Source organism: Falco cherrug, chromosome 9 (genome assembly GCF_023634085.1).
Source record: "Falco cherrug isolate bFalChe1 chromosome 9, bFalChe1.pri, whole genome shotgun sequence".
NCBI classification, from domain to species: Eukaryota; Metazoa; Chordata; class Aves; order Falconiformes; family Falconidae; genus Falco; species Falco cherrug.
This window is the reverse complement of record NC_073705.1, coordinates 39,205,324-39,223,139: the sequence shown is the minus strand read 5'-3', so window position 1 is coordinate 39,223,139 and position 17,816 is coordinate 39,205,324. Positions and strand designations below refer to the sequence as shown.

The 17,816-nt window shown below is 37.4% G+C and overlaps 1 protein-coding gene across 1 annotated transcript in view; it reads left to right on the top strand.

The window, feature by feature from the left end:
• The first annotated feature begins 369 nt into the window (after window positions 1-369).
• MYPN (myopalladin) overlaps window positions 370-17,816 on the top strand; it is a 52,099-nt gene continuing 34,652 nt past the window's right edge. The window contains exons 1-6 of the mRNA XM_005433451.3: window positions 370-1,307; window positions 11,699-11,874; window positions 13,411-13,462; window positions 15,573-15,720; window positions 17,256-17,327; window positions 17,543-17,684. Coding sequence (XP_005433508.1) covers window positions 370-1,307; window positions 11,699-11,874; window positions 13,411-13,462; window positions 15,573-15,720; window positions 17,256-17,327; window positions 17,543-17,684 — 1,528 coding nt within the window. The remainder of the gene's footprint in view (window positions 1,308-11,698; window positions 11,875-13,410; window positions 13,463-15,572; window positions 15,721-17,255; window positions 17,328-17,542; window positions 17,685-17,816) is intronic.

The window sequence follows — 17,816 nt, the reverse complement described above, 5'->3', positions numbered from 1 at the left end:
GTTGTTCCTTAGCTAAGAAACACACATCAGCAATGATAAAGATTTGACATAGAAACTCAGTTACTAGCTCAGTAGTTGAAGTTTTGCCTGGAACAAAGTATAATTACCACACCTGCAGTTGCTTTAGCTATGTAAGGCTACTAAAGGTAGAAAGTGATAAAAGAATAATTGTAGTGGGTAAAGGCAATAGCATCTGACCGTACGTACAGAGGAAAGCCTTTAAAACAAGGCCATACTTGCAAGTTAATATTCAGCACACAGATGCACTTTGAAAATGTTGTGTTCTGCTTTCAGAAGCCTGTGAATGTGTGCAATCAAAAAATTTGCTATTGATAAGGTGTGGTCCTATTTGTCCTTTTTGTTGGCAGCATGCAAGACGACAGTTTAGAATCCTCAGCTTCAATATCTCAACTTCTGAGAGAAAGTTATTTAGCTGAAACTAAACATCAAGGGAAGAGTGAAAGAAGCAGATCAGAACCAGCTTCTCATAATTTCCATTACGGCAACGCTTCTGGTGATTCAGATGAGGTAGCTGCCCAAGATGACCTTCCAGACCTTTCTGCTTTTTTGAGCCAAGAAGAGCTAGATGAAAGTGTAAACCTGGCAAGGCAAGCTATCGATCAGAATCCACTGGACACTAAATGGGATGAGCTTCAGGCACATTCACAGCATCCCCCAGATCAGCTGAAAAATACAGGAAAACACAAACAAATGGCTCAGTCTACAGCTTTGAAAACATCAGACAATGGCCTGCACTCAAACTTTTGTCAGGACCATGTCAAAAACACAAAAGGCTCCAAAGGGAGCTCTCAAGATCCAAAGAAACAACACATCCCTTCTGAATCAGAATCAAAAAAGGAATTCCTAAACAAGGCAGCAGATTTTATTGAGGAGCTCTCGTCACTTTTCAAAGCTCACAACTCTGAAAGAATAAGACCCCGAACATGCAAAAACTACAGGAGCAAAATTGAATCCAAGAATAAGCCTGCTCAAAAGGGTTGCTCTAGCCTATCTAGCACATCAGAAAACAGAGAAAGGCTTTCCATGCCAGTACCTCAAGACCTGGAAAACAAAGCAGAGAAAACACTTGAGCAAACAGATGATCAACAGGCAGCAAACCTGGAATCCATCAATCAATTAACAAGTGCAGAGCTAAAAACAGAGTCAGAATCTGCATCTGTATATTCTGATGAGCCTATTGGACAACCACCACGCTTTACTCAAAAACTGAAGAGCAGGGAAGTTCCTGAAGGAACCAAAGTGCAATTGGACTGCATTGTGGTAGGAATCCCAACACCTGAAGTCAGGTAAACATATTCTGCACTTGTCAGTTTGTATTTCTGTAACAGTAGGTGTATGCCTTACTCTTTCCAGATATTTTGATGCGTATGTTTCAGTAATCTATAGCAGAAGTCTCTCGATCTTGGTTATGAAAGTCAATCAAGAAAAAAGAAATGTTTTCTTTAAGTTGTACAAAACGCCACTTATATTTTAAGATAACGCATTACTTTCTTTGAATTTTAGATAACTGTTTTTAAATACTGTACTTCCATAACTACAAGAAAATGCTGACTCCTTAGTGAGAAATGTTAGTTATCTTTATGGAAAACAAGATTGATTGTGTAAACCGGCTAAAAACACCCATGGCTATGATACCTCATGCTGATGTCTGAAGGTATTTGAGATGAGTGAACACAGAATCCTATAAACCAAAAACATCCATACATGAACAGAAAGGAAAACAGTTCATTTAGGCTGTTATACAAATAACCAGGAGCAGCTCAGTTCTAATTCAGACTCTGACAATGATTCTGCTGTGACCTTAGAAAAAGCACTTCCGTTTTATCAAGTATAAGACACTTCTATTAACTGAGTTTTATCAAGTATAAGACACTCCTATTAACCGATACTTATTCATGTTGTGTGACTAGCCTGCTAATTCTGGTGCTTCAGTTTTCACCTATATCTATGAGGATTTTGAAAGCTGAATAAGTAACATCTGCAAAGATCACTGACAATTAAAGGAAATGTGAAAAAGCTACACTTCATTCATCAATGACATCAGTGGAATAAGAAACTGATTACTTTCAAGTTTATCTTAAAAATTCTTAGGTCTCATCAGCATTTCTAAGTCTAAATTTGTTCATATAGAGCTCATTAGTCAAATTTATCTCTCACTTACAATGGTGGAATTACATTTCCTTTGCTGGGATCGTAGCAATCCAATAGAAAGGACACACTATACACCTTTTAGAAATGTACTATACATATTTGCATCCTAATATTTGAAGTATCATAGATACCCTCAGTCTAGACGGTTGTCTATCCTTTTATAGGCATTTTAGAAATCTGTGTTGCTCAACTAAACATGGAAAAGAACTATTTGCATCTTCAGCATCTAATTAAAGGACTCTGAGAGTCACAGATGGTCCACTGTTTCCAATTGTCAGCTCACTGTCTTCCTTATATACTTCAACAATGCTGAGTACAACACTACTACCACTTCTACTGCAGTGAACATCTTTTATCATCTTTTTCACTAAACTAATAGGCACAATCATCAAATGAAAACTGTTTCAGCATCCAAAGAAGGAAGTTCCTAAGATTTTTGTGGTAAAGAATCTTTGCCTTCCTCTCCCTTGGATTTCTGGCACGCCAGCTGCTGATTTTTCACAAGGAAGAAGCTTTTATAATGCATATTAAGTACATAGGAACAAGGATCTACAAACAAATCCTCTTGTAATGGACAGCCTTGTCACGAAGACAAGAAGTTACCCAGTTCATAGGATCCCTGAACTGTGACTGCCACACCATTTTGCCCCACTAGTACCTTCAGTAGTAACATGTAGGTTCTCAGCCTTTAACAAGACCTCGACCCATGGTGCCACACAGGGTCTCTTGTCCATGGCAGAAAGGTGAACTTCCAAAGGACTGAATAATTCGTTTATAGGAGAGGAATCTGTTCTAAAGCTGGGGGAAATACCTTGTTTGGGAAGAATGTTTTCTACTATGCTTCATGTCTATACTCGCTGCTTTAATTAACAATTTTGAATCATTTCCTTGGTGGAGCTTATGCCATTATAAATGTTGTATTGTGTTTAGCCCTTAAATTCACAGAGGAGTCTGATTAAGAGAGAAAACAGTGCCAGAATTTTGCGGGTTTTGACAGAAAACAGACAGGAAATATCATAATCCTCTAGATATTAGCAACAGTCTCTGAAAATTTCTTTTGCTTATAAAAACTTGGAGAATTATTTCTCCAGGCACTTGCCTCGATAAATCTTTTTTATATTAAAAATGTCAGTAGGATCCCTGGACATAAGAAATATTTTTTTTTCTCTCATCAGTCACAGTTCATAATACAAAGAAAACAACTGAAATAATCTTCTCTTATGTATATAGACCTGTACACAAACTCAGTCTGGCTTTCTTTGCATTCGGAAAAGGTGAACATGGAATTTCTTGTTTATAGACATATACTCTGGTGCACAATGCTAATTTTATGTATTTTCCAGAAGGCCACAACACCATCCTTACAACAGCACATCATGCCCATGCCATTGACACATACATAAAACTGACAAGGTGTTCATGCCATCTAAGTATAGGCATTTAACAACTAACTGAATTAGAAGCTGACACTATAAAGTCACTGAAGCCTCGCAAGGGCAGATCGGAGAACCCAGGAACAATGACTCATCCCATGGAGCATCCAAGGATGGCCAGGATGCCTATGCACCCACAGAATTGGATGACGAGTATCTTTTTAACTTGGGTCTATTTTTGTCCCAACAAAACTAATGCTTTTTCGTTGGCATTTCTACTTTGACATTTGATTTTGTTTATTTTAAATAATAAAATACGCTACTTATGTGAATGACATTTGATACAGAAGCTGTTACACTTTTATAGAGTAAGCATCCATCAGATTTTTCCAATGATAATACACTGCTGTCAGGCACTGTACTGCCTCAAACAGAAAAGCATACCTGGTTTACGGACTCAGGCTTGTAGCAAGGTCAGGGTCCTAGAGGAGCTAAGGCAGAAGTCCAGAACTTATATGCTGATGTCCCAAGGCCAAGGGAAGTACAGACAGGGAAGACCCACAGGGAAAATCAGTCTGAAGCAGTCAAGCTGAAGAAAAAGATCAGGCTCAGCTTTCAGTTCCACTATTTAAACTAACAAATAAAAGATAAATCACAAGGGGATAAGTTTGAACTCTCTCCCCCCTTGTGTTTGTGTATGTGTGAGTGTACATGCTGTATTCAGGAGAAAGCTGGGAATGTTAGCTGCTTGGACAGAATTTCCTGATCACAACTTTTTGTTAACAAAACTTTTGTCCTGTTCATCCAAGATTCTTCCAACTCCACCAATGTGTAGGAGTAACACTAAGAAAGGGTGTAAAAAAATTCACTTGCCTGAGTGATAAATACTTATGTGCTTCCAGCGATCATGGCCTTGTTAGTCACTGCCACAGCATAAGGGAATCAGAAAATATAATGTACCTTGGGGTATGCGTCCCATTAACTATGGGGATCAGGCGAATGCAGGTCTTTTTCACTAAAAAGAGTTCTTGTCTTTGCTCTGTTGTGCAAAGCTTCCAAAATAGTGAAGGAAGCATCTTGTTGGCCATAGTTGTGGAACTGAGTTCAGAACTGGAAACTGTCTTGCTTTGAGGGTAACAGTTTTATAAGATTTGTGGTGAGTTAGTTCAGTATCATGTGGAGCTGGGCAAGGAGAGAAGAATTCTAATAGATAAGCAAGAGAGACACAAAAATCAGTAGTTCCAGGAAAGGACTAAGTGGCAAGGTAGCAACTGATGAAAGAAAGCTTAATGCTGGCTGGCTTTAAATCATGATTTCTTCTTCCTTCAACTTAGCTGAATGAACAAGTTCAGCAAACAAGCATCCTTTGGACACAGGTGTGTGAATGCATACCTGCCTACATCCTTTGACTTCCAATGGACTTTCTAACCACAGAAAGGAATCCCAACTTGCTTATAATGCTATTAATATATACACTTAAGATGCAGAAGTGGTACTGTGGGAACCCAGAGCATTGTGAAACAAGAATAAGATTCAACAAGCTCTGTAACACAGTTTCTCAGTCAACACTAGAAGCAATCAGATGTTTAAACTGATGTAATAGGGATTGTAAGAGAGAAATTAGAGAGAGGAGGTTTAGAAAGAAGCTGATCACAGGAATGGAAAGGACTGGAAAATATGATGGACAGATACCATGTTTGAAAGCAAGAGAGTATAAAACAAAAGTGATGATGTAAAAATGGTGTAAATGATATTCACAATTGATCAGGGTCAAAATATCATGATATATGCAATGATAAAGCAGTATGATTTATAGTAGGTAGCTACCTGGCATATATGAGGGCTCACTGAGGGACATAAAACTGGATGGTGGAACAAGAGGAGAAACTGGGAACTGATTCGAAATATCAGTATATGGGAAGCTAAATCCTGCTTGGCTGAATACAGATAGATCTGTCCAACTGCTTTTTAAGATAACTCAGCATTAATGTAACAGGTCCACAAATTAGAGGAAGCTCATTAAGCCTACCTATCTTGAAAGAAGTTTCAATGAAACATCACCCATTTTTCATTATCATCAGCTGCAGCATCATAGAAGAGACGAAGAAAGATCGATACTTTAGTATATGGGCCTCTAGCTAGCTCAAACATTGGCTCGCAATTAAAGAGCACTACTACAATTATTGATTGATTACTTTACTCTGACTACACTGCAGGTTAGAAATAAGCATTTAAGAGAAGTATGTAGCATATTTCCAGTGTTAAACGTTTTGGTGACCTCCTTCTCATGCTTTCTTCTACACATTTGTTTCTGTATGAGTAATGATAGGTGTGACATTCACTCCTCCCCATGAAGAGAGCACTCCTTACTCCCTCAAGTTCAGAGGTGTCTACATTTTTCCAAACTGTTTGGCACATCACTCCTAGGTTAATTTTACTTATGAATCACATTGCATGGTTTGGCATACACAGCTATCCTGGAAGTGTCATGAGGATTTGATGTTCTAAAAACGGGCTGTATGTTGTAAGGTTTCTATGAAAACATTCTTTAACATCAACATACAAAGCTTAAAAAGTGCATTTTAGTGCTGCTTTGTTTAAGGATACTAGATCTGCAACCAATCACAGATTTTAAGAGACTCTGAAGCCACGTATGATTGATTAAGATTTTTTCTTCCTGGCTGCCACATGAAAACATGTATCTGTTTTAGTGCTCAAAGTCTAGAGAGCCAAACTTCTTTTACATGCAACTCCAGTCAAGTCAATGGATTAAGACCGAGGATGAATTTGGCACAGCAGACGACACCGCTTGTGCTTAATGTGAACCTGCCTTGTATGATGAAGCTATCATTACAATTCATGGCAGGAATGAAATGTCAGTGACAGAAAGTAGTGCTACTTCAGTCACGCCACGTATCTCAATGTCAGAACTCCCCTTGGAACTGACATTTCATTGCTACCACGTACAACATTTTGATGTTAAGAATAAGCAAGGAGTAGATATGGCCATACCAAAGATTCACATAAGCTTAATTTCCCAAGAGAGAATTGTTTTCCATTTACAAGCATTGCAAAGAGATAACAAACATGCTCTTTTTCTCAGCTTAATCTTAAAATACTTTAACATTATGGTGGAAATAGTGAATAAATAAGGCAGTGCATAGGACATCTAAACATAGATTTGAAACAGAAGTTTATTCCTGAAGTTTTAAATCACACTGCAAATTTTGGACCAAAGGAAAAAATAACTGCAAAGAAAAGAATTAACTCAGTCCTGCCTCACTGTGTGTTTGAGTCTACTACAGGAACATAGTACTCACAAACTACTGAAGTAACTGGAAGGAATAGCTTACATGCTGTTTTCAAATTTGCCTAAAGGAAATAAGAATTGTGCCTCACAAAGGCATGCAATACAGACTTATCTCTCCACAAACACAACAGGTTAATTAGAAAAGCTGATCAGTAGTAACACAAAGAGTTCTTACATCTTGCTGGTGATTATATTGCAGCATTTTATGTATTGTGTTTTGCCCTATGAGTCACTTAAGTAAGGAGCCACATTTGAGCGGACACAAACATATAATAACACTGTACTATACAAGTTATTTTAATGCTCTGAAAAGATGCTGTTGAAGATGAGATAAAATTCAAGAACATGGGTATTTGCTTTAATAGTTTTTCATGTCTGCTAAAGCTAACATGCTAAAACAAGGCTATGTTATAAGGAAGAGGCATGAGGTAGGTATATAAAAAGACATGAGTAAGCGCTGTGACTCACCTCCCAAAGCACACAGTTGCCTACATGAATTACACACCTAAAAGGCGACCTGTACATTCATGTACCAAATTTGTGCTTGTAGTCACACAACTGTGCATGAACCTTTGGTCTTCTCCTCTGAAAATGTGACCATTTTCACAGAATCACAGAATAGTCATGGTTGGAAGGGACCTCTGGAGATCACCTAGTCCAACCCCCCTGCAGGTTCTCCTAGAGCAGGTTGCACAGGATAATTTGCAATTATCACTAATTGAAAATCTTAAAAACAACAGAAGACTAAACCATATTATACATAGAATAAAAAAAAATTCTCCCTGCAGGATCACAGGAAACCTACATGATTTCCTGGTCTAGAATTTAAAAATGGCACTAATCATTTTCAATGGACAATTTCAATCGACGCTGTAATGCACAGTAGCATACTTCTCCCTTGGGACTGCTAACATTGCCTCTACTTACTCATGGTACAGCTGTTCCTTTATCCCAGGCACTAAACGTTTATGTTCTGGATACCAAGGACCCTCTACTAGCTATGGTGCCTGTATCTACATGTTTATAAGGACATTACTGAACAGAAAAGCAAATGTGATTTGCACTTCTGGGGAGCCAGTCAAAAAACCCCCACTGTGTATAATTATTAGTGGTGAAAATACCAGATTTGGGCAAGTCATTATGGACAAAGTCTAAAACACGTAGCTGTTCCTTCTGTCTGAAGACGTTTGTATTAGAGGATCTGAAGGTTCCTGACCGGACTATGATGAAATATGAACACTACAGCTCAAACAGAAGAAGCTAGAAAGATCATTATTTTTAAAGGAAATGTATTTCAAATGGAAGTGTAAATCACCTCTTTCAAAATAAAGATGACGCAAATAAAAAGCAGGATTTGCAAACTAAATGTTAGTGAAGAACCATATAATTTCAACTACTAGAAAAAAATGGTAATGGTACTGTGACAGTGAAATCCTTTAAAACAGAGATAATTTGCAAATAATCATTTTAAGACCAGTGATTTCACCTTTTAAAATTATTTTAAAAATTGTGCTACTTCACACTAAAAAAGATAAGAGAATGCTAGATAAAGATAGAAGATAAAGAGACAAAAAGAACGGTTAGATACTCTGGAGAAATATATGAATATACATACATCTATATATTCGCTCTGTTCTTATACTCTTCCGTGTCTGCTTTTAGCCACTGGTCAAGACAGCCTGCTGGGTTAGGTGGACTTGTAGTCTGAGCCAGAACACCCAATAAGTTCTTATTTATCTTTTTACATGTGCTAGCTCACCTGGCATCTTAGGGTATGTGCTGGTGTCATTTCTCCCTTTTATATGATGACAGCTGTCTCTTCAGTTTCCAGTGGTGCTATACGTTGTATAGGTTTGGTTAATATCCAGAACACTGTTTACAACTGTATTGTGAAGCACCTTAAACTAAGTTCCATTGAGGTTTGAGAAGTAGCCTGAATGGCTGCTGAAAGCTATCCTGGAGTAAAGTGTTGGCCTAGGCAGATTGTCCACTGACAGAAAGTATATCGGAGCATCTCATTTTGCCCACCAGAGTGATAGAAAACCTAGCAAATGGACTATATCAAACTTCAAGGGGACAGAGGAATATTCCCTTAACATTGTGGCTCACATTGAGCTCAAGCAAAAACCTGTGGCAATTTAAGATGCAGCTGTAGCCTCCTGACTGCCCAGACCCTTCTTTTATGGCTATTAACATTTACCAAAAGTGATATATAGGAGAATTTGTATGGTTCTGTTATCCTAGATCTACATGTCTAGTGTCCTGGCACAAACCCATTTTCATTAGACCAGAACTGTAGCAGCTGGGCCTGGGAATATGTCAGAACCTGCCATCCTTGCTCCAGAGCAAGAAAGCTCCAGCAAAGAAGTCAGCATCAGGATTTTAACATTTAAAGTACTGCTGCCAGATCTGGAAAAGCCTGTCTATCAGAGCTCCAAGGCTCAAATGGAAGAGAAATTAGTAACTTCTGTTGAAGTTCTCCGCATAAACCAGTGCCAGTTTCTCTGTTGTAAAACCCTCCAAGAAGGATGTGGATGTATTTTAGCTGTACTTCAGTTGTGAAATGTCAGGGGAGAGAGCTGGGACATTTCACAGCCTACTGGCATCCTCTTTTAACATGATGATATTTACTACATGACTGTCCATTGCAATCAGAAACGTTAAATTCATAAAAGTCATCTTCTTAGACCCATTTTCAATTCTTGTTACAATGGAGGCTTGTAAAAGAGGGTAAGCAAGCAGATGTAGACACAAACCAAGACTTTTAAGGTCTAGCTCTCTAGCTACAAAGTTTGCCTTTCTAAAAGGGGAAACTGTGTTAAACAGTGTGATTCATTCTACAGTGTGGGAGCTTCCCCATGTAACAGGCAGACCTGTACGTTTTCCAAGCTGTACGTTCAAGTCAGTTGACTGTACAGCTACAGATTACACTAATGTGCGACTCCAAGCGTACTGGGGAATACCCTGTCTACTTTAAGAAAGCCATGTTGGATGGCTAGGACTGATGGTGCACAAATAGTGCATGGCTTACTTCTTAGCTATGTAATATGAATTTAAGTTCCAAATCTGTACTCTTTCATACCTCATAGTCCCTCTAAGAGTCCTTTTTCAATTCTACATTATACTTCTATTCAATTCTGGGTTTCCATTGGTAGGGACTGTCTTATAGATATTTTTTTTCCCCCTCAAGATGTTAATTTGGTGTTTTCTTCATGCTCAATTTGTAGCACAACCTGTTGTTTCCAAGTTCCACTTCCAAGAGGTGAATACAATTGAATGATTAAACAGATTTATTTATTAATGTTTTTCTAAATTATCTGAGATGGAAATGTATCAAAGTACCTTACAGTACAGCATAGGAAATATGAATTATTACAATTTATTACTCAAAAACCGATCCTCATCCTTCTGCAACTAACCTTATTTGGTGTAATACATAATAGTAAATACATTTGCCATTATTTCGTTAGCATTTGTATGCACTCAAAAGCTAGCAGGTACTTTTACTAAGTTACCATATAAAGATGTATGAAACAATTATTCATTTAAAAAAGTCCATTGATCAAAAAATGTTATCAGTATGACAGTCCCACTCACACATGCACAAGATGCATTATTCAACCATATGTAGTTAAGAGAGCAGCACTAAAGAAAAAATACAAATATTTTTGTGGAGTTTTGTATCTAATTATACTTATGAGAAAAGTTACGGTGAAGATGCATGCACCCTAGTTTGGCTTTTCAAATTTAGGTAGTTATCAAAAAATATAGGTGTTCCTGATATTAACCCAAACATCTATAACTGGATCCCTATACATAGTACTACACCTTCTCTATAAAACCTAGATTGTCTTACTGAATTTGAATCTGGTTCTGCAAACCCACCTGCTTTTTCTCTCTCTGTTCTGTCTTTTCCATATTAACAAGCAATAGCAATCAGGCCTGCCCTCCCCGCCTACCAGCTCTCAGGTTGAGCTGGTGGTTACTCTCACTAATACATCCTATGGAGCTGTCTTTTCAGGTGATGCTTTTACTTTTGCTTGGATTTCTGCATTTTCTACTGAAACAACCCTTCTGAACACTGAGAGACTTAGGAATGCCTTAGATGAGCGCGTGAAGCCTCTATAGGGCCCAATACACGCTTGGATGTGTAGTTGGGTTTAAAAGAGAAACACAGCAATATGATCCAGAAAATAATTGAAGGTCCAGCTGTCTCACTGGCCATGTCCCTGTAAGGAAGTGCCTCTATACTGTAACAGATCACTTCTCTTTACTTGTGACACACTTATGCCATATTTTATAAAAAGCAGATTATCTTAAATATATAACAAAACAAAGCATAACATTATAGTAAATTTCAGTCTGATTTCTGAATATATATTCTGAATCAATATGAACTTTGGAATTACAAGTTTGAGGGAAATTTGTTTACTTAGGTTGTTGGGGTTTTTTTTTTGCTACAGTTTAAGCCTCAACACAGATCTGAATGTACCTGAAGTGAAATTCAGAGCTGGACTGATAGCATTCCAGATTCACAGCCCTTGTACTCTACTAATGAAATCTGTATATCAAGAAAAATACATGATAGAGTCACTTAGATAAACTAGCTTGTTAGTATGTTTAACTACTGCAAAGAAAGGAGCTCTATTATTTGCTGTAATTGAGTATTATGAAAATCACAAATATTTTACGCCTAGGACTGTTGATTCAACACTTGTCTGCAGTACTCTGTCAGAATCTTCAAGGCTAAAACCCACCCATTTTATCCTCAGAAAGACTTTGAACATTGTCGTTTTAGTTGCCAAGTTGCTTGCACTGATAAACGGTATTTTTTGCCTTGCAGGTGGTACTGTGAAGGGAAGGAGCTTGAAAACTCACCAGATATTCAAATTATCCAGACAGGTGATCAACACTCATTGGTTATTGTTGAAGCTTTTGAGGAGGATACAGGGCGTTACTCGTGCTTTGCTTCAAACATCTATGGAACAGACTCCACTTCTGCAGAGATTTACATAGAAGGTATGTTAGAACTGTTGAAGAAACTGGTTGTTGAAATTGGTTATACAGCATTAAGATACGACTATTCATTTTGTATGTTAACTGTGTAATAGATTTGTCACAAAAAACACCCAGCAAGGAGCCAACGCTTTTCATCATTATCAAAATATGTTTTATTTCTCTGTAAAATACTCTGCAGACAAGTGACTTCCCTTTAGATACAATTTTATTGTGCTGCTTCACAGGGATTTTATATATCTCACTGCAAGACTGAGGTCTAGAAATATTCAGATTCTGATGCCATCTTACATTTTTTGTCTGTGGTACTTGACAGAAATATAAGAACCTCAATTTTGTGTCTAATTCTTATTAATCCCTTTCTCTGCAGTAATTTTTACAAATTGGATATATCTTCATAGTAGTCCATTATTGGGACCTTGTAACCAAAATAAATATGCCAGCAATTTGATATTTTTACTTGCACAATAGATTCTGTAAATAAAACAGAAGCTACGTCTGCAGATTTAGGTGTCTCTTCTTTCTCCTTGTGCTCTTTAATATATCCTACTTGGCTTAAGAGAGGTCTATTTATTGTATTTCTTTTTAACACTTTTTGGGGTAAGGTTTTAAATTGCATCCATCATTGTGCTAGCAGGATTACAAATTTAAAATAAACACACTGAAATTTTTTTGTCTTTTGTCTTTTTTCCATTTTTGAGGCAGAAAAATATATTGAGTTCCATCACTGACAACAGTGGGACCATTCATAATTTAAAGCACATACCCTACTTAATACAAGGTTAATTTTGCTCTACTGTTATTCTTCTTTCACCTCTCTAATCTGACAGTGAAAGGACGAATCCTTTTTTAGTATCTGCACTGCCCCTGACATTAATGGGAGACGCCTGTGCTTGGCAAGGATTTACCAGTTCTCGAGCCTGGGGCCAAGGCCTGCTTTTACCTAACTCAGTGGATGTTGGATGGAAGCCATGGCTGATGGAGATGCTCCCTGGCACGAACTGCAGAGAAAATGCAAATTCTAAACGCAGTAAAGGCTGCATCAGGAGTGTAAGACAGCTGTTAGTAATCTGAGCTTGTATCATCTCCAAACTGTGCTACAAGGCTATAGCTTAAGAATAATAGCTGTGACTCCAGGTCTCTCTCTTTCCTCTCCCTTTCTTTTTTTTAAACTGGTAGTATCAGGTGTCTGAGAAAAAAAAGCTCTTGATTCACAACAGCAATTACAGACTGAATCACACTAGTGGCACTTTAAAGAGAATCTGACAAGACCCAGGTATACATTTAGTCTTGGATGCTGTTTTCCTCATTTCAGTCGCACCTCATCCCAAATTTGCCTTATGTCAATAGCAGTTCTGGATCTTACACAGTATGCAGCATTGGTTCATTTCCACTGCAATGTGATGTTTTGGTTTGGCATAACTATAATATATATCCTTAGACTGCTCTATAGGAAATTTGAATAAAGGTTTGTATCATTTATACATAAACTTCTGCAAAAAACTCTCTGCTGAGTGATTTTTTTTTTCTTTTTCATAGGAGTCTCTTCTTCTGACTCTGAAGGTGAAATCACCAAAGACGAAATGGATCAGTAAGTTTAAAATCAATTACATCTTTCCTATTTCTTACAGTACAAAACCCCACAAGTGTAGACATTTCAGTTTCCATTAATATTTTGCGACTTCCAACACATTAGGCTTTTTTTTTGCATTTGTTTGGATTGGTTGGGGTTTGTTTGTTTGCTTTACAAATAGTGTGGAACAAATACACATTTTCTTGTGTGTTTTCAACTTCAGCTTCAGAAGTGAAACAATATCAAATATAAACATAAGAAGAATTATATTACCTTAAAGATTAAACTACTAAAATTAATTTACTAAAACAGATGCCGCTTGACTAGATCCAACTTAAATGATGATTTAAGCATCTGACTTGGAAAAAATGTGTAGTAAAATTTCTCACATGAAAATATGGTATGTCATGGAGTTTTTGGCAGAACATGGCTATACATGGATTATTTAGATTTAAGATAAGGAAATTAATAGATATGAACTAGAGTAAACTGAAATAACGGGTATAAAAAACTACTTAACTATAAGAAGTAAGAAAAGGTATCAGTTGTATTCTAAAACCTGGGAAATAAAATTATTTTTCCTAAACGAAATCCACTCCCTGTGCGTTTAGAACCTGATCCAAAGCTGTTAAAATTTATAGTCTTTCAGAATCAAAGTCTTTCTATCAAGGAAAGGAAGCCACACTGGTTGAAAACCGAAATAATCAATCATTTATTTTGCATGCCTTTGTATGCATTAATTGAACCCCAAAAGCAACCAGTGCTTTATAAAGAGGAAATTTTAACCAAACAGACTTATGCACCCTGTCTCTTTTCTATTATTTATTAAGGAGTTTTATACTCATTACAAATGTAATTTTCTTTTAAAACACAAATACAAAATGCTGCAGACCTCAGGCTGACAGCAAATCCTGTCGTAGGTGATTTTTACTTCGAAGTCATAAAATACTCCAGATTGGATTGTTTTATAGACTTTGATGGATGTAAGTGTTTAATATAAAACTTAGGATCAAGAAGTCCTCAAAGGTCTTAGGATGAATTGCTAAGTTTTTCATAGTTCTAGCTCAGACTTTTCCAAATGTCTCAGCCATTTCATCTTATTAGGTGTTAATATAGTGTTGACCATGATCACTTGATGGCATCTGTAAGCTGCTTACCTCATTAAATTGTGAAGTAATGTATTGCATTCTGGTTTTCTTGGAAAAAAAAAAGAATGCTGCTCTGACATTGTAGAAGGATGTCCTCAAATGACAGAATTCTGAAAGATCAGGCTTGGGTGTAATCAGACTGTCTTTTGTTTTTACTTAGCTTCCAGCTGTTGTCATAAGGAATCTGACCACCTGTAATTAAAGGGAATTAATGTGAGAACAAATGCAAAAAAAAAAAAAAAGTTCACAATTTCAAAAGAGAAATCAGTGATGACAGCAACTATATGTTCACTCTGAGTAAGGCTTCCTCTGGTTTGAAGACTGCCTTTCCTAGGGGGGACCTGTGGTACATTCCAGAGCAGCCATTGCATACCTCAAACTGAATAAAAAGACTCTCGCTTCATTGTGTGCATTATTTCACTTATCAATAAAAACAAAAAAGGTCAACTCTTCTACTTCCATACAGAAACAACCTAGAAGAAGTGAAAAGGTGCCAACCTGTACACTACCAAAATTGCACATGTTGGTCAGAAAGCATACCCCTCTCTTTTATTCTTCAGCAGTAAATTATTGAATCTGTATGCAAGCAGACCATAGTATTTTCATTACCTTATAGGCCCAAACCTTCACACAAGTTCAGGGAGCAGTGCAAGAGAAAATAGCACTGTCCTCTGAGAAACTAGCATTGTGCTCTCATGCTTCTCAGAACTGCTAACAGCAGCTTTCAAGCCACGATTAGGTTAATCCAGGCCATTTATTACATTTGGTGTAAGTGAACTAAGTATGAGAGATTACAGTGGCAAGACATGCAGCCTGACTCTTATAAAATGTGGTTTACCTAGGAGTATGTATCAGTTTAGATCAATCGGAATTCAATCCCAGAAGTGAGGCTGGAAGTGACATGTAACTGGGACAGACATAGCTAAGGGACACACTCTAGCTTCCAGTTAGAGAACTTTATTTTGGTTAATAATTTACAGCAAAACAAAGCCAGCTGACACCTCCTTGAATGCAGCATCTCCTGCTGTTAGAACTGCAACCAAGCATCAAGAAACCTCCAAGGTACCACCTGCCTTCGTTCAGCCTGTGTCTGTACCTGTCCAGACTGTGTCAACACCAGTTAATCAGGTAGGGGAGACAATATGGTGAATTTCAAGGACCAAAACCAAGCTCTTAAAAAGGTGTTTCTTCTACAGTTTGTGACTCATAACCCCCAAAATGTTCTAGCTTTTGCTTTGCTGTTGAACTTCAGCTTTGAACGTTACAGCCATACGGTAGTTGCATATACAGAAGAGATGTCCTGCCTACTAGCTAACCTTTAGCACCCGGCAAAGGGAAGGGAACCTTTCATCCCCAGGTTACAGGCATCTCCGTGGCAGTGAGCAGAAGGAGCAGCTGCCGCTAGCTCAGCCAGCGGTGGGAATCTGTGTGCACTCCAGCAGGTCGGAGACTGCATGCCATGAAGTGCACTTGGATGTGTAGGTCAGCTCACCAGCCCCTTCACACTGCTGACTGACTCATTCACTTCCATGAGCGGCAGCCTGTAACTTTTCCCTCTCCCTCGCTACAGAACTCACTTGAGATAATGTTCTTTCTACGAAACTTATTTTAAGCTAAATAATTTGACTATGTTTACTTTCTATGTAGATAGGCTTATTTACCACATAACATTAATATCCACATCAAAGAATTTCTAATTAATGTTTGCATGCATTTTGAGTCCTTTTTGTTGCAAGCTATCAGGATATTCATAACTGTGAATTCTTTCCTAATAGGAAAGAAGAACCATATTTACTTAAAAATAAAACTCAAAAGTTCATGACAAACTCGCTTTATGCTGCCTTTTCAATGTTTACAGCCTAGAATTAATGGTAGCCAATAACTGAATTGATGAAACAATGCACATTTACTTTTGACTACAAAGAGAACAGAATTAAGCCTTTGAGACAGTTTGCCATTTTGACAGAGGTTGCCTAAATCAAGAGTGATAGTTACCTCAAAAATTACCACTTTTAAACTTGTTGGCTTATATGACACCACCTGTAAAATCTGGCTATGTTTCCAGAGATACTGAATCCCTAATTCTGCTGTTCTGGGGCAGCTGCTATTTCACTAAAATGAAAAACTCTATTAATCAAGTTATATAAGGAAGTTTTCCAGAAGGAGAATAATTTCATTCTGATTTCACTGAACAGGATCAATAGGGTGATATTCCACCTCTGTAAATTGTTTGGGTTTGGCAAAGGAGAAGAATTACTGAGCAGTCACACACATGACTTGAATTAACTTTTCCTTACTAACATCCATAAATATTTTGTAAGAAAGAATTTTTAAAAGGACACACCACCAAGCAGCCTACATACATTTGCTTTGGTGAGGTATTAATGAAAGATATTATAACACCCTGCAGTGAAGTTTTCCTTCCCATGATTAACTCAATAAGGCAATAACAGCATTTTTGTTACTCAGGCACTAACCCATCCAGGCAGATCGCTAGCAGTTGTCTACAACAGAGCAACTTTTATTCATTACATTAATATTTTGCTTTGGACTTCGCCCACCAAAATCTCTTTTGTGTCATTCCAAATGCATGTTTCTCTTGTATATGGAAAAATAACCTGTGTACACCTAAACATCATCATGCAATGTTTTGCAATCTACAGGCGCAAAGCCCCACTAACTATTTGCAAGGACTAGATGGAAGACCTATAATTGCTGCTCCTGTATTTACAAAGGTAATCTGTTCTATGACATATTTGAAAATTAAAGAGGTCAATTCATTGTTTGGAGAAGTAATTAAAATTTTCTAGCTATCAAAGTTTAAAAAAAGAAATTGTGCATTTCATAAGCCATTCAAGGATTTAAGTGGGTTTACGAAATCTTACTGAAATCAGTATTACTTCAAGACCAGTAAGACATTTACTGACTGTTTATTAATTTTCTCTATTAGATGTTACAGGATATTTCAGCTTCTGAGGGGCAGCTTGTTGTCTTTGAATGTCGAGTGAAAGGAGCTCCTTCCCCAAAGGTTGAATGGTATAGAGAAGGAACACTGATAGAAGATTCTCCAGATTTTAGGATATTACAGAAAAGTATGTTTCTTGTGTGGAAATACTGTGTCTAATAAAGTTTAGGCAAGCAACAAAACTGCTAACACAGCAACAGAACTGCTAACACAGCAACATTTTGAATTTCTTATTACAATGGTAAGAACAATATAAGCC